This window comes from Pygoscelis adeliae, unplaced genomic scaffold, assembly GCF_000699105.1.
Source record: "Pygoscelis adeliae isolate BGI_AS28 unplaced genomic scaffold, ASM69910v1 Scaffold4, whole genome shotgun sequence".
In the NCBI taxonomy this organism is placed as follows: Eukaryota; Metazoa; Chordata; class Aves; order Sphenisciformes; family Spheniscidae; genus Pygoscelis; species Pygoscelis adeliae.
In genome coordinates, this window is record NW_008824986.1 from 16,030,720 (window position 1) to 16,047,315 (window position 16,596).

The 16,596-nt window shown below is 40.4% G+C and overlaps 1 protein-coding gene across 1 annotated transcript in view; it reads right to left on the reverse strand.

Moving 5' to 3' along the window:
* Positions 1 to 3,091, reverse strand: part of ADRB1 (adrenoceptor beta 1) — a 41,848-nt gene extending 38,757 nt beyond the window's left edge. The window contains 2 exon segments of the mRNA XM_009326049.1: positions 2,465 to 2,621; positions 3,080 to 3,091. Coding sequence (XP_009324324.1) covers positions 2,465 to 2,621; positions 3,080 to 3,091 — 169 coding nt within the window.
* Positions 3,092 to 16,596: the final 13,505 nt, after the last annotated feature.

Sequence of the window (16,596 nt, forward strand, 5' to 3'; positions counted from 1 at the left end):
GCTGAATACTATTTTTTTGATCACTTTAACAAAACTAAATCTCTTTTCTCTCACTTTTCCTCGTTTACTCCTCAGTCACTCCAGGATTATTGCTAGACCAATGAAGACCAGAACCCACTGTGGGGGTACCACACTTACAGCTTTTCAACTACCCCTTCACCTTGGAGTTCTTAGCATCTACATACACCAGGCAGATAAAGGAAAAGAAGTGGACAAATGGTGGGATTCGCAGCGATGGTAGGATCAGGTAGAAATCCAAGTCCCCAGCAGATCCTACTTCTTCCTCCAAAATCCCTTTTCTTTTCCTGCACAAAGCATCATGTATCTGGAAAGCCTTTATTTAGCTCTGAAGTTTTCAGGTGACAGTAGCTCACTTTGAGTGTCTTTGCAATAAACTCATCTCACTTGAGCAAGTGGGAAGACCTAGGCTGAGCTGGGAGAAAACTGACACCAATGTCTGTGAATCACAGAAACATAATTTGCATTTCAAGCTGACTTGGTGCATCTAGCTGTTTCTTAATGAGAAATTTACTGAAACGATGCTGTGTCTGCCTACACAGCCCCCCACAGCAAGGCACTGATTGCACTGGGGATCAGAATGAGCAGCTTTCATCTGCATTTTGAGAACTTGCCAGTTAAAAAAAGAAAAAGAAAATAAGTTTGGGTTTTTTTTTAACTGGAAGATTGTTCCTCAGAGGAAAAGAAGCAGTGTTGCTGGTCCTCAGAGTACATTTGGCCATGATACTTACTTATCCTTATCGTGCCCTTCCAGCAACTGTGAAGCAGCAAGTGCCTTTAGTTGTATTAAGAATGATGGCATTCGGTGGCCATAAAGTCATTACATATGGGAAACAAGGCCCGCATTACCCAAAGACTGTGCTGTCAGGGCAGCCATTTGAATGCCATCCCGCTTCCTTATGGTCAACAGTTGTTTTCATCTGAGGCTGCAAATCAGTCTCTGAGACTTTGTTGAATTTACACTAATTCTTAATGGCCATCTGTCTGTCCTACAGAACATTTTATCAAACATGGTATACTTTTAGCAGAGGGGCTGAAGGAAGAATGGACAGGAAAACTAAGCTGCCCTGTCACCTCCTATAAGCACTCCCCTAGGCAGACAGAGCTACAAACAGATGAGTGAAGCTTGCACTGGCAAGTGGTCCTAGCCAGGTCTGATAGCAACAGACTTGTGTCTCCATGACTGTTAATACAACACTCTTCCACTAACTGCAACCAACCAATTTCCTTCTTCATGCTATACCCCACTGGGGGTGTGAGACGCTGAATTTGCACGTCTGAGCCCTGGTGGCAAAGAGACATGCTAAGTGATGGCAGACGCTTGCTCTGAGCATACACGTGCAGTGCTTACAAAGGCTTGTGAGGAGGGAAAAAAAGAAGAAATAGCACTGGGTGCAGTGATACAGTCTGCCCTTATTTTTGGGCAAGTTGGGAAAGATATAAAACAAGATAGCTGGAAAACTTCAGGAGGATGGTAGTCGAAGTATTAGATACTACTCAGCACCTATTTCTGGATGCGATGACTTTTAGGGGGACTGTAACTTGCATCGAATTCCATTATACCTTATGGCTGAAAAAGGTGATCGAGGATATTTTCATAAATGTAAACACATTTTCCATCAACAGTTTTTTAAATGAAATGTTTCCTCTTGGAAACAGTGAAACATTTTTTATTTTGATGTTTTCCAAATGAAACTTCCCCTTTTGAAAAGGCATATTTTGCTAAAATGCAAAAAGCTGCATGTTGTTTTTAGACTTACTAAGTAAACAGAAGCTTTCTCCCAGATTTAACTGTGTATTCAGTTAGTTGGACCTAAGTAGGCTTGTCTTTTAATTAACTCTCAGTGGCAATAAAGAATATGAACAGAAAACCAGAGTTGCTAAAAAGTTATAGTATACTGCTTGAAAACTTGCTGCACTAAGCACACACTAACTTACTATGTTTCATATGAATTCTCACTTTGCAGAAAAATAAAGCAAGGAGGGATCACGGTGGCTCCCTTGAGAAAGTAAAAGGACAGTTCTGGGCTCCCACACTGACACTTTCAGCTTTTTAGCATATGTATCATTACATGGGTACACTACACTGGTCTATCTATCTCCTACATCTGTCTACATTTTTAGCACAATTCAACCTCTAAGCTGTGTTACCACTAAATGAAGCAGGCATCTGATCCACATTCAAGCACCAGAAGGAGTTTGCTGTGTCACTGAATCTGTCCTTCTCTGTGTGTCATGTAACCCAGTGACAAAAACGTGTCAGTGTCCGTCTCTAAGCTAGACAAGCTCTTACACCTCTTAGAAGGCTGTCCCAGTCTCACAGAGCTCTCTTGTGATATCAGCTGAGGTACCTACACCACCTCTGGTTGTGCCATGTTATGGAGTACGACCGCCCTGAGACCTTTATGGACAAAGTGATCAACTCAGTAATTTTTACCAACCTTACCTGGGGATTCAGAGAACATATCTATCGATGTTAAGTGGAGATCAGAAAGTCCCTTTTCCTCCTTCATGGTTTTGACATAGTTTTTGAAAGGCCAGCTTTGTCTTGGCTTGTGTTGTATAACGCAGCGCGGTTTCTTCACATCCCGCTTACCCAATAGCTAAAAGACCACAACATGACATGACAGTATCTATAAAATCAATGTCTTTCTACCTGTTACAAAGCAAAAAAGGTACTCAGTTCTATCAGTCCTGCCTATACAGACTAGATCGCTATAGTTTGCTTTAGTAACTTTTTATGCAGCTGAGAAACACAACGCGTGGACAAGTCACAGCAGCTTACTCAGCACATCAGTCAGTATGGTATTGTTTAATAGAAATATAGGGGAATCAGCCCATGTGTAGAATGCATTGCATTTCATTTTTATTCAGCAATGTGAAAACAATTCTAAAACAACATGGAAGCATCTCTGTTAGGCATCTAAAGGAGTACCGAAAAATGTCGGGAGAGTAGTGGTTTTAATAGCAACCTCATATAGTATTTGATAGGTTTATAATTGAGGATACTGCATATATTGTTTGTGTGTGTGTGTGTGTGTGTTTGTATGCGAAAACTTACCTTCTTCCCCATACACCTAGTAGACAAGCAGTGTAGTAGGATTCTGGAAATCAGTGGCTTTAATTTTTAGCATCACCAGTGGTCTGGCAGGTTGATTTGGACCAAATCAATTTTCTTTCAGTGCACATCCCTCAAGTATTTTGATTAAGTTTCAACCTGATCAGGATTTAGATTACTGACAGTGTTGTTGAGTTGTTATGAACACCTGATCTAACTGGTTTAGCATAAAATCTGGAGGATGTTTATCTCCGTTTTCTGGGTTCAGTGGAGAACCCAGATCAGGCAAGGCCAGCTTTGTCATTTGCCTCTAGATCAATCTGATGTCCCAGTCTCGGGTGTGCTCTGCAGCGCAGCTTTGAGCTGGAGCACAAACCAGTTGAAGGCGGTGGAGCGGACCTGAGCACGGCCAGGGAAATCCTCAGGAGCCAGTCAGCCTGGCTGTGCCATAATGGTTGGCTTGCTATGCATGTCGCATTTTAGAGAGAACAGTAAGTGATAGACCAGGAAACCTGGGACGGTCCTATAATTAATAGCTTGTGTTTAAAATGAAAAATTAAGCATGGCCAGTGTCCATTATTGTAGGAATATAGATGGTTCAAAACTGTTTTTCTAAGCAAAGGAATTAAATCACAGTGGGTTGAACAGTTTGTGGTTACTTGACAGTGTGGCTTTCTCCAGCAGAAACCAAAGAATTCTCTTTTAATGGATGTCTTCTTTCCAGAGAAGAGTGTGCTCTCTCCTAATGCTTGGATCACAGACAGGCCTGAACCAGACCACCAAGCAGCACGAACTTTGGCTGGTGACTGATGTAAAAGCAGACTCAAATCCAGATCTATAAATCCAGGAATAGGTCCCACTTCTGTCATTTGTCAAACTTGAGCAATTAGGGAGCGCACAAGCTCCAAAGCTTGTGAAATCTCATGATTTTCTCTAAAAGACTGAACAGGAACCTGGAATTTAAACACTGTTCCATGCATACAGACTAATGCAGGAGCAAACTTAGATTTCAGGAAGGTATCTCAGATTCATGCTGATCTCTCAATCCTTATATTGACCTTCTTTGCAACTTGCTTTCTGTAATGGAGGAGAAAAAGAGGGAAAACCTGCCTCTTCTGATCTGAGAACCTCTTTGGAACATAAATGGAGATATAAATGGGGAGATGGGCACAGGTCCATCCTAGCTTGGTTTCTGACATAAATAGTCTGTTCTGCAGATGCTCATCAACATGCTAAGTCTTCTGATAGACAATGTTTTCTTTACGCCCCAAATTTCTTTTTAGCAGTAGAAATGCAAGGCATTGTGTTAAATCAACAGTGGTATCTTGTGGTCACTGGATGGTATAGACAGTTCTTTCCAGCTCTCTCTGAATATGTGAAAAACAACAAGCAGGTTGAGCGTAACCACTATTCTGTGCAGATCTCCAGCTGTTTCATGAAATAGTCTATCAAAAGGTTGTAAAAAGGAGACTTCTGTGTCTGGTTCCTAAGTCACTGCTGGAGGCTAACTATTCCCAGTCTTACTTTATAACCTGCCTCCAGCATGAAAATGAAAAAAACCACCAGCTTCTTTTCACATACCTATTGCTAGGCTATTGCTTGGTTTAAAACAACATTATATTACGTTAGATGTTTAATATTAGCACAGCATTAAATCACAGATGCAGAGCTGAACCCACAGAAAACATTTTCCAGCCCAGGCAGTCAGGCCAGCAGCTTCGCTGAGCCTGCAGCTTGCTCGACAGCTCTCGGCAGTTCCCTGGCGTGGAGGGAGCTGCGGGAGGTGGGTGGGACTGGCAAGGAGCACCACGAATTCCAGCAGCGGAGAGCAAAGGACCGGAGAAAGGCAGCGGCAGAGGCAGCACAGAAACAGCCCTTCAGCAATCAGGTTAATTTCTTACATAAGGTCGAGCTTGAGTATTACTTGCTTTCAGCCTCATGCTTTAGAAATGTTATTGCTGGTTACACAAATCTTTTTTTCCAGACAAAAATGGTGAAGGAAACACAGGTGATGATCAGATGAGCTCTTCAGCTTCGACAATGCAGGTCCCCCACCCTAAAGAGACCACATGGGAGCAGAAGGTCCCATACATCTGTGGCCAGCACAGTACCCATGCACAATGAGTTTGAGCTAGGCTTCTGAATCCGTGCCTGACAGCGACAGTTCATGCTTCTCAAGCTCTGTTTCTTCCTGGCGGAGCTGGAGAAATGTGGTATCAAGCACTCGCTCATGTCAGTGTTTCTAACTAGCGAAAAGCTTGGGGAGAAGGAACCCCCTCCATTATATGCAGGTTTTCTTTGCAACACAAAAGGACGTGAATAATTACTTCAGTTAGACTCTTTGGAAACTGAGTCACTGGAGAAATGTTGGTAGAGAAGTATCACTTCGATCCAACACGAACACACAGTGAATACAAATCACCAAACAGAAGTTTAAGCTCCATTTTAAGAGAAGGTTCAGAGGGAACATCAGCAGTGTTGACTTCCACAGCAGCTTGAACAAACCTTCAGGCTGAATTGAACAGTCACCTAACAAAGTTCTTGCTAATGCACTTCATCGCCCACAGCCCAGGTACTGTGTGTGCTTCCTATTCCACGTGCCCAGTCACTTAGTCTCTTCCCCTTGATTAAAGACAACAGATATTTTTAGAGCCCATTACTTCTTTTCCTTAATTTCTCTTCTTCAGGCTTGGGGCCCCTGTAATTGGCCACGGTGATGTTCATTATGAAGGAGGTGTGAACAGGTTGGTCTCCTGGGACGCTCCTTCTTGACTGGCCTTTTTTCCTCAAAACAAAAAAGGAACAAAGATATTGCCGAACACTTGCCTAATTAACACAAATATGCATGGCTTATCAGGGTGTTTAGATGTAAGGAACAGTAAAGAGGTATAAGACCCGGCTTTTCAAAAGGATTTAATTCAGCCTGTAATGGTTTGCAGACATATCCAGCAAATCTCCAGATAATTAGGCCTGTTTCTGGCATACCAAAGCGAATTGTTTAGATCTTTTTCCCTTTAAAATCACATTATCTGGAATGCCCTCACTGATAGCAGAAGGATGAAGCTCAGAGGCATAAAATATTTGTGCAAAAAGACAACCGTAATGGTCTTTTCCATTAATTTCTGTGAACTTCATTCTTTTTCTTGGATAGACTGCCACGAGACAATCAGGCAGCTTTCAGAGCATGTGCATTACCTACCACTGCTCAACTGGTAACCTGGAGTAAGAAGGGGCAGCATCATCTCAGAAGGATGCACAAAGAGCAGCTCAAATGCAAAAGTACTGACAGATCGCCGGTCTCTCCCTCTGCCTCCTCAAAGCCCTCTAATGTATTGTCACTTCCATTACTACTGAAATGAAAACACACAGGGCTCTCCTGCTTGTGGAAAATGAATGTGTTCTCATCTATCGCATGCATGTGAAGCCAAGCCAAAATTAGTAAGAACTTCATTTTAATACCATGCTGAGAAGGTTTTATTCACTGAGTCTCCTTGCCTCAAGACATGCTGCTGCCTTAGAACAGAACTCCCACACATTCTGGTTTATTACCAAAGCTCACATTTTATAGGCAATTCTTAATCCTTATGTTATTTTGTTACTCAGACAAATTTATCTAAATCTATCTGCAAATTTTTGCAAATACAGACTGTGCTGTCTGAGGATGAAGGAGTCTGGGACTAGCTGCATAAGGGAATACAAATATCATGGCTTTCATTTGCTTAGAAGTTGCAAGCCAGGAAGCTCATCAGGCTGTTTGAAAACTCCCTTTTGCTGCACTCAAGGAGGCAAAGGCTGGCAAAATGAGGCTTATGAACCCCACCCCAGTCTAACTCTTATGATAGAAAGTGCTCTAAACTTATAAAAAGGGGCTCCTGGTCTCTCTTCCCAACTGTCACTTTTTAATTCTGCGGGTGGAAACCTTCAAATTCTTTATAACTCAATTTTATTATTTCTAAAATGATGGATCAACATGCATCTTTACCCTGTACATTGACCTCCTCAGATGTGACAGTAGAGTGTATGACTTAGATCTCCCTTTGATGTGAGTATTGACTTCTGGCTGATTTTTTCAGTTTACCACAGCTGAGGATCTGTCCAAATAAGCATCAAAATTTTTTCATAACAGGTCTTCCTTCAGCAGCAATGCATAATTTAAGCATGTCCTTCTGTTGTCCCTTAAAAAGGTCAAAAATCCTATGCTTCATTGATTCAGAAGGGTGCAGGAAAGGGGGGTTTAAGAACAGATTTGATTTGTTAGCATGCATTTAAAAACTACCTAGAGTTTCTTTGGGGTCTATCAGAAAGCTTGAAAACTATGTCAAAGCTTATACAAATATTTAAGTGGAAGGCTTTCCAACCTAAAGTAAAATAAAATAAAATAATATAAAATAAAATATGCAGAAAAAGAGAACTAAACCATTCTTTCACATCTTTTTTCTGTTTGTGTATTTGTAAAATGTTTTCCAATGGATGCACAGATCCATTTATTGCAAATTGAAGCAGACCCACATCAGGTTTAACACTTTTAAAGAGCGCCACATGATGTTCCACCAAACCACAGGGACCCATGGGTCATTAGGTGGAAATAATTGAACTAGATTTCCAAATACTTCCTTACGCTGCTCACAGATACATTCATCAATTCCCCACGCACCCTGCTACAACGTAAAGAAATGGACCTGTAATATCCCACAGGTTACATGGTATGGATGCTATAATTCAGCATGGTAGAGAAGAGGGTGATCGGTAGGACAACTCAAGGCATCGGATACTTATTACTTGCCATGAGCAATGGGAAAGAACCAGCTCCCCAGCCGAGTTCTGATGTCAGTCACATCAATGTCAACCTGAAGCAGCTGCTCTGAAATTAATGGATTTGCACCTGCATGGTTGAGAGCAGAATCTAATTCTCAATCTATAATTTAGAGGGGGATCGCCCTGGTACCTTGCTATTTTCCACATTTTGCATGGCTTTAAAGTGCATTCTGAATCTTTAACATGCATCACTGATTTGTGGAAAAGGCATCATCATTAAACTAATTTGCTTTAGACAATTCTGTTCACCTGAAAGTTTCTATTCCATCTATTCCATGGAAAGAATAGAAAAGAAAGCAAAAAGAAAAGGACAGAGTCTCGGGAAAGTCAGGGACTTTAGCCATCACTTGATTATAGTGTTGAACTAAAACATAAGCTTTCCATCTCAGGCTTGTTCAACACTGAAGTTGTAGAACAGTTGTAAGAATTCGGATCTATATTACAGATAGTGTTTTGTAAAAATGTTAAAAAACAGTAAGACATGGGTTTGTGTATAAACTATTAAAAACTGCATAGGAGAATCTCAACACTAAATAAATGACAGTGCTCTGGGCTCCCAAATGCTCTGAGAAGTATTGCTAGGTTTACATGAAAGTAAACTTCATTATCAATAATTTTCAAATGTGAGACACAGAAGTTAATCAAATGATGCAGCTTTTAATTTTCCCCTTTTAAATATCTCTACAGTACTTGTGATTTGATAGTTCATCTCTAACAGTCTGCCAGCTGGGAATGCTGATGCATAATGGGAAGCTGCTTTCTCATTTTCAAACTTTGGAATAACCAAACATGTACACAGCAAAAATCTGTAAGAGGAGAAATAGATCCATTTGGTGCTGCTGAAGGTTTCCCATCAAAAACTCCATAGAGATGTAGCCAGAATAAAAATAGCATGTAATAACTAGTCCAGACTTTTTAGTGGAAAGAAGGGAGAAAGGCCACATGAGTATTTGTCACATTCAGCCTTAGGCTGAATTGTGATAAACTAGTAACATGCAATTTAACCACTTTAGTTGAAGTCTGATGGAGAGAGAGGATGCTCTCCCTCTTCCTATTGAACTCTACTTGTCGCTAGCTCGTACATTTTGCTATTGTTTTTAGAGATGCATCTTAGTCATAAAATCTGATTTTGAGTAATCACCATCTATGAATGCCACAAAGGGTAAGGTTTTCCTCACGTGGATTCATACATTTCTCTTAGGAAGACTGATATGGCAAAACGTGGAGTCGGGTTGTTTCTAATTACTGGATTATCCTTAACTCTTTTATTTACTGCATGTTGTTCAATGATGGCAACAGAGGGATTACTTCTTTAGATGAAGTCTGCCATCCACATAAACATACAGACGAAGAGCCAAGGAGCCCTGGAGTGGGCATGTGCTGGATGCTCTTCCAGGAAAATATAAGCTAACTCTGGAAAATTACAGATTTCTTTAAGATTGAAAACCCATGGAGTGGGTCTGTCCCACTTCCAAAATGAACGTTAATGTTAGCTCTTATAACTGCTGATATTCTCAAATGCCACTCTAACATCCCACCTACATGGACCATCTGCCTGCTCTTGTTGGAGCCTCGGTGAGTGCTGGACCACCACCAGTGGCTGGGTACAACCTCACAGCCGGCTGCTGGAGCGTATCAGCTCCCGGCAATGAAGAGCTAGGGGAGAAAGTATGTTTATTAACAGAAAATAATAAACATAGGGGAGGAGTCCTGTGTAAACAGGCTTCTGGATGCAACTCTGTAAATGGGCAGATCAGAAGAGCAAAAAACCCTTGACACTGCTAATGAGTCACTTCCACTGTGTAAAGGACAGTGATTTTGTGGAGCTGCTATTTCACAGCTACGCTACAGAAGATAAAATCTGCATTAGGCTATATTTCTTTTGTTCCATGATTCAGGAAAAAAGAAGGTGCTACGATAAAAGCACGGGCTGGAAAGGAGATGAGGATTCCATTCTGAATTCTGTTGAATTCTTTCTTTTTGTGAGCCAGTTATTTTCTCTCTCCATATCTCAGTATTTGAGGTACATCCTTCTGAGACAGCTATACCCATGATACAGCTGAAGTTTGATACATTAATGTTTGAAGAGATATTTAAATAGAAATGAAAGATAGATCTGCATTTAAACTGTTATATACACATCATTACTGCAGTGATCACTATTTTTCGTATACAAACTTCTAATAACACCGTTGTGTTTAGTGGGACTATTCTGGATCCTCATTGTCATAAATAAGATTGAGATTCCACCTTGATTAAGAAATGACTGTAAGTATGAAAGTGTTGGGCAGTCTAATTCTGGTTCACTTAGTATAGGGGTATAGATGAAGCCATGCCTATAGATTAATATCACTAGCAGTAAACCTTTCAAATGCATGATGCTAGGAGATTCAAACTTCCCTTTGTAGCCATATGAAAGTGTATGATGTCATTCTTCTGGGGTTTTATTAGGAACATAGGTCAGCAACAGGACACGTACATAAAATGTCTATAGAAATATTACTGCTTTTCATGTGACCTGTAGAACTTAAGGTCAAGCCTTAAAGCAGAATTTAATAAAGCCAACTTTTCTTCAACCCAGTTTCTACTTCTTTAAAAAGCTAGCTTAGCTAATTTTTCCTCCCAAGAAAAGTTTTAAAGCTTAGATTTTTTTGGTTTGTTCTGGCTTCCCTTACTGATATTGAAAGAAATTTGAGAAGAAATAATGGCAAGTTCAAGAAAAGAGGGTAAATATTGCTCTCTGGGCTGGAGAACCATGGCTTCTTTAGAATTGCTAGCAAGAAGCCAGCAAATCCAGAAGGCAGAGAAAGGGCAGCAATTTTAAAATTTCTAAGCAGCTCTGACTATCCCTGGTAATCAGCATTGCACTCAATCAACTGAGGATGGAGAATAGAGTGACAATTCAAGCTACTTTTTCCCATGGCATTTCAGGCCCCTCTCAGGATGGTAATGACCTGCAAGTAAAGTAAGGATGTAATATTTCAAGTGTTACAGCAAGCAGTGAATAGGGCTTTTTAAAGTGCTGATATCATCACTATGAGGTCTAGATAAGAAAGGAAAGGGATCAAATTGACTGTATAAAAATTTCCTTCATAATTCGAAACAATGCACTATTAACTTTGACGTGAAGTGACTCCTAAAATGTGCACTGATAAAACTTAAATCTTCGAAATACGCTGTGTTATTCAGTGTTTGAACTAAGATGTACCTGGAGAAAAACTAATTTCACAGGTGTTAGAATTACAGAGCTCAGCAATGGGAATTAAGTAGATGTCCCTGTATTGATCAGGCTCATATGCTCTTGCACCTTTTTAATGCTTTGTTTTGCCTCAGTTGAGCAAAGTCAGTTTCCACATTACATTTATTTCCATACACCTCAGAAACAAAATAATTTACATTTAAAAGCACGTTCCAATGACAGAGGGAAAGAAAGAAACCTGTGAGTTTAATAAAAAATGGTTCTAGTGTCTAGAATATTTAAGTAAAATGGCTACATTAGAGAAGTTACTAAGCTGGTGCTCTCCTGCACTCAACTATTGTAATGGAAAGTATATTTTAAGGCAGAAAAGAAGTAGGTAGGAAAAAAGGCACAGGGAGAAATAAAAAGCCAAATAGTCATCAAAAAAAATCTATAACTGAGCTGGCAAAGCTACATGCCAAGTTTCAGCTAAGGACATTGAATTTCAGCTGACAGGTTCATCTAATTTACTGCTTTGTTTTGGACATCGGGTTAAAACACTTTAAAGAAAAGCTGGACCAACACAGCTATGTCCTGAGTTTTCCAAGCATGATGAGCTCAGCTTGGAGAAGGAACTGAGTATTTGACCTTACTGTGCAGAACTTGGGTTGTCAATTTTCTTTCTTTCTTATTATATTTTAAAAGGGTTATTAAATCATGTATCTTATCAAGAGAAATGTATCAAGAGAAATGTTTTTAGGGCAAGGATTTAAAAGCTCAAGAAGGACTTCAGACAACACTGAAACAAGGACTTGTGCTTAAGGGTGAAACTCAGACTGCTTACTCAGGTGGTGTGTAAGTCTAGTCTTGGAGAGCAATCAGATTGCTTGCACTCCACCAGTGCCCAACCCCAGAAGAACATAACCGCCACCTCCATCTCTGACTGCTGAAATCTCTGCATTAAGCTTAGGTACCCACACGTGTTTGGGAGGGCCATGGTACTGAGGTGATAGTGCTTCCCTTCCCCCTGGGACAGCAGCAGTGGCCCAACAGTCCACCCCTGCTTGAGCGCTCCTGCTCCATTGCAGGACTTGTGCAGGGGAGCCCTGGCTGAGTTCTTCCTCAGTTACATGGCTGTCATCTGAGTGAAACCGATTCATGCTCTGAACCTCAGGTGGACAAATGGATAATGACTGGTCCTGACTGGTGCTCACGTACAAGAGAAGAAAGGGATTTTAGAAAGACTTCCCATGCAAGGTGTTTGTAAGCACCTAATCTTCCTGTACAGTCTATGAGAAGAGTGTCCCACTTTGGTACCAGTGGCCTTTCCTACAATTGTATAGAGAAGTCCTGGCATTTTGTTTTGGTATTCTCAATCATTTACAGGTGTAGGTATCGGTTAGCAGTTGTGGGATGAGGCATCTCTACGGTTTAGGGATTATTGGTCCCTAAAGTGGGGTGCACGACAGAACAATTCATGCAATTGAGTCTTAGAGGTCAATTTTAAGCACATGCCTAGCATCTAACCTAACACCATTACATCAATTATTCCTTTGTCAAATGATACTCCAGTACAAGGCTCTGCTCTTCTGTAGTCATTAAAAAGCCCTAACAATAGGCTATTATCTCCAGATTCCAGCTAAGGCAGCTACTTTCACCTTACCTATATTTTCTATGTGATAGTATGGGAGGGAGCAATACATTTTAAATTGTTATGTATGTCATATTCCTGCATGGTGTGCCATAGGATTGTGTTTCCGTATGATAAAAGTGGTATATTGATATGCTGGTCTGTATTTGTATAGCCCTTAAATAACCTCTCAGATGAAGGGTGCTATGTAAATTTAAGTACACATTAAGGACGGCAGACTCACTTCCACAAAGTCCACTTCCTTCAGTCAGCTCTGTTGAAAGTTTAGCTTGAAAGTTTAGCTCTCAATTGTAATTATTAGTGTCATACCTCACTTTCCAGACCCTAACAGTAGGGGAGACACTTGACATGTGGACAAAAATTTTCCTGTCCCACTTTGCAGTAGATTGGAAAAGTTTCCCCCATTGTGTACCGTGTCTCAAATGAAAATCAGAAGCCCAGGTTGTTACCTCTCTGCTGCTCATTCCCTGTCACAGTAGCCAAGATTTTCAGCTTCAAATGGCATGCCCAAGCTACAATGAGCTGCAGAACCTTGCAGCTCCCAATGACTCCTCTTTGCAACTGATGTGCATCTAGCACTGGTTTGTCATTGTTTCCTAGGTCCAACTTCAAGAGCAGACCACAAAGGCAAATGAAGTTGCTCACCCAATCATATTCCTCATGGGCACATGTCCTTTTTTTTAAATGACAAACAAAAAACCAGATGAAACATTTTGGAATGCTGCGGCATGACTGAAGCGCTCAACCCCAAGGATGTCTAGTAACAAAATAGCAAGTGATGCTGCAGATGATGACTTAGATGAGCTGGCAGAACAGCCTAAGGTCTGTACACTCCATTGCCTAGCCACATTTTCAAACCATTCTAATTACCAAAATAGTCTAGAAAGTCTGCTCTGTCTTTTACCTTCCCAACATAAATAAAGTCATGAAAATGTTGGCTGGATTTAATTTGTGTATCTTTGCTTTCCACACATTCTTTCTGGTTTGGGATAGAGAGGTATAGCCCTCTCATCCACAGAACAGGCCCAGTCCTGGCAGCAGCTATTCAAGATCAACCACATCTGGGGATGAAATGTACTGCGTAAAAAAGGGTGTTACTGTCTCTTCAGCACGGTGCTTTAGCTCAGTTCTGCAAGGACCTGCTTAAAGGCACTTCTCTTTCCCACTTCTCTCAGTATTTCACCTTTCTGCAAAGTCAGCCTAATGCCAGTTAGCTCTGATGACATATTCTTGGAGCGTGGCTGCATGACCACTGAGAGAGAGTAGACTGACACCACCGATAATAGTTATTAAATAGGTATGAGGTGGGCAACGTTTGTTCGCTTCCTACTTGGAAGTCTTCCGGCCAACAGAAGTTCTGGTTTCTCACATGAATGAGCAGAGTTTTGGTAGATGTAACCTGACTGAAAATGTCATCTATATGAATGAAACCCACAATATTATGGGTCCCTTCGAATTTGAGGTATTCTATTGTTCTATGATTCTAATATTCTGAGTGCTTCTGTCCTCCTTAACACCACATGAACTATCAGAAATTTTGGTTTTACTGTTCATGGATATTGCATATCAGCTGCATGCTCTTCTGCAAATTTTGCTTGTGGTCTTTCTCTCAGAATTTTAAATCAACTTCACAGGGAGCTAAGGCCTAAGGATTTGCAAATGTGGTGATTTAATCAACTCCAGAACCAAACGCCCAGGTATGTATTTTCCTGCAGTTTGAAAATAAGTCTTTCATAGCTGGATGATTCATTCACTTTCTTGTCTGATGTATAATTTTAAGCAGTGTTACTTGTTGAAGAAGAAAAGCGGCAAAGGTGAAGCTTTAGCTGGAAAGCAATACGCAGTTTTGAGGCACTTGTCATTGTCAACAGAAGTAGTGTCAAAAGAGACAGGGAAGTGAAAATAATTTTTAGATTCCAAGGTTGTGGAAGTGTTTGTTAAGTATTTGCATTGCGCAAGGTTCTTAAAAGTGGCGTTCTTCTAGCGCTTTTTTTTTTTTCTGTGAAAAACAGTCAAGTTGCTTAAAATTTCTCAGTGAGTTTGCCTAGAATTTGCAATACCATTGAGGTGACTTTGCTTCTGTTATTGCTGCCACCTTGAAGCTGTGGTCTTCTAGTCCACAGCAATTGCAAAGTAATCTAAGTTACTGTGGCCTTCACAGTGTGGGCTCACTCAAATAACCCTGCTGATGACATAGGCCACAAACGTCCAACTGATCTTAAGTTGCTGTAACTTGACTTGAGACGTAAGAATATTTAATTTTTTTCAGAATACCCTGATGTGCCAAAAGGCTCCCAGTTAAAGCTTGATCCCTGTGACGCTGAGTCAGTGATGTTCTCAACATGCACAAAAGCTCCCACTGTCACCTCCACCACTTCAGTGAGGTTTAGATGTGACGCCAAGACCCTCATTTGGGGTGGTGATTTCCAGCAGCTCCTGGCAGTTTGGTGCTCACTGGAAGAGCATTTCGTTACTGTCAGTGCCCTTTAGCTCGAGTCTGAGCTCTCCAAGGATCCCCCACAAACTGCTGACCTATGGATGTGAAAAACTGCAGCCATATCCATTCTGGAAAATGTTGTCCTGACTGTCTAAGCAGATTTAAGAAAATCACTGATAATAAATCTTCCAGTATTTCCTTTGTATATAAATTGGTATCTCCATTTCCCATTTTTCCTGATATATTTTATTCTGTGACTTATATCCCACACAGAAGCAAAGCTTTTTAAATATACTAGAAGACCTCATGATGCACAGCTGTTACAAATGGTTTGTAGTTAAATCAAACGTATTAAAAATGTGTTCTACACTTAAAAAAGAGATGAGTGATCTCTGTTGCCTCAGTTTATAGATATCAGAAGAAAAACAGCCTGCTGTTCAGAAAGCGTTGAACAGCCATCCTTTGAAAATTAGATCCATTTGAGGGAACATTAAGTTGGGAGTCCCAGAATTGAGTGCTTAAGTGCTTAAGCCACTTAAAAATATTTAGAACAGAGAGCTCACCTGACACTCTGGGAACACTAGAGTGCTCCCAGGATTTGCAAAGATGAAAGACTTTATGGTAGACTAGCACTGCATTGCCAGATTCCTGCTTGATATAAAATTTAATTTTGAACTTAAAGCTGCTTATTTGATTTTTTTGTTGTGTTTATTGAAGGATGTGCTCTGTGAAAGTGTTCATAGATTTTAAAATCAAAGGAGAAGAAGGATTCCAGGAGATTAAAGATGAGAGTGCGTTAACCCCTCAGATTTAGGACGACAGAACATTGTACAGTGGACAATATCTTGCTTACAGGATGGAGAATGTGTACTACTGAACTGGCACGCATAAAAAATTTGACAATAGATATTAACCACCTGGCCATACCACTGAAAGAATCTGTTTTAAGAAGTTGTGTAAATAAACTTTGATAGTTTGCATAATAACATTTTCTTATCATCTCTAAAGCTGATGAGTTCAAACAGCAGGACACGGGAGATTAGCAACACGAGCCTTTCTTTGGAAATGAGATTCAAATTCATCTGTACTTTGAACAGACTGGAACATTTTTTCCACCATGAGAAACTCTCAGACACATTATAGATTTTTTTTAAGTTTTACGTATTTATTTTGTATGGTAAATGGTACCTACAGGCTTAATTCAGGGCTTTTAACTCCTTTTTCACCTTGCAGAAGGTTTTCATTAAGAACGCAGAAAATGCAATGCAACCTTTCAAATATCAGGCTAAGAAAAAAAAACAATCTAGGAAATGCTTTTTATGACAGGGCTATTTAAATATAATCACATATCTGTCATCATACAGGCCTGCTTATAACAGGTTGTCAGTTCTCCTGGAGAGGGGGTGATCTGCAGTCAAAGGTTTTAAATAAGTAAGAGT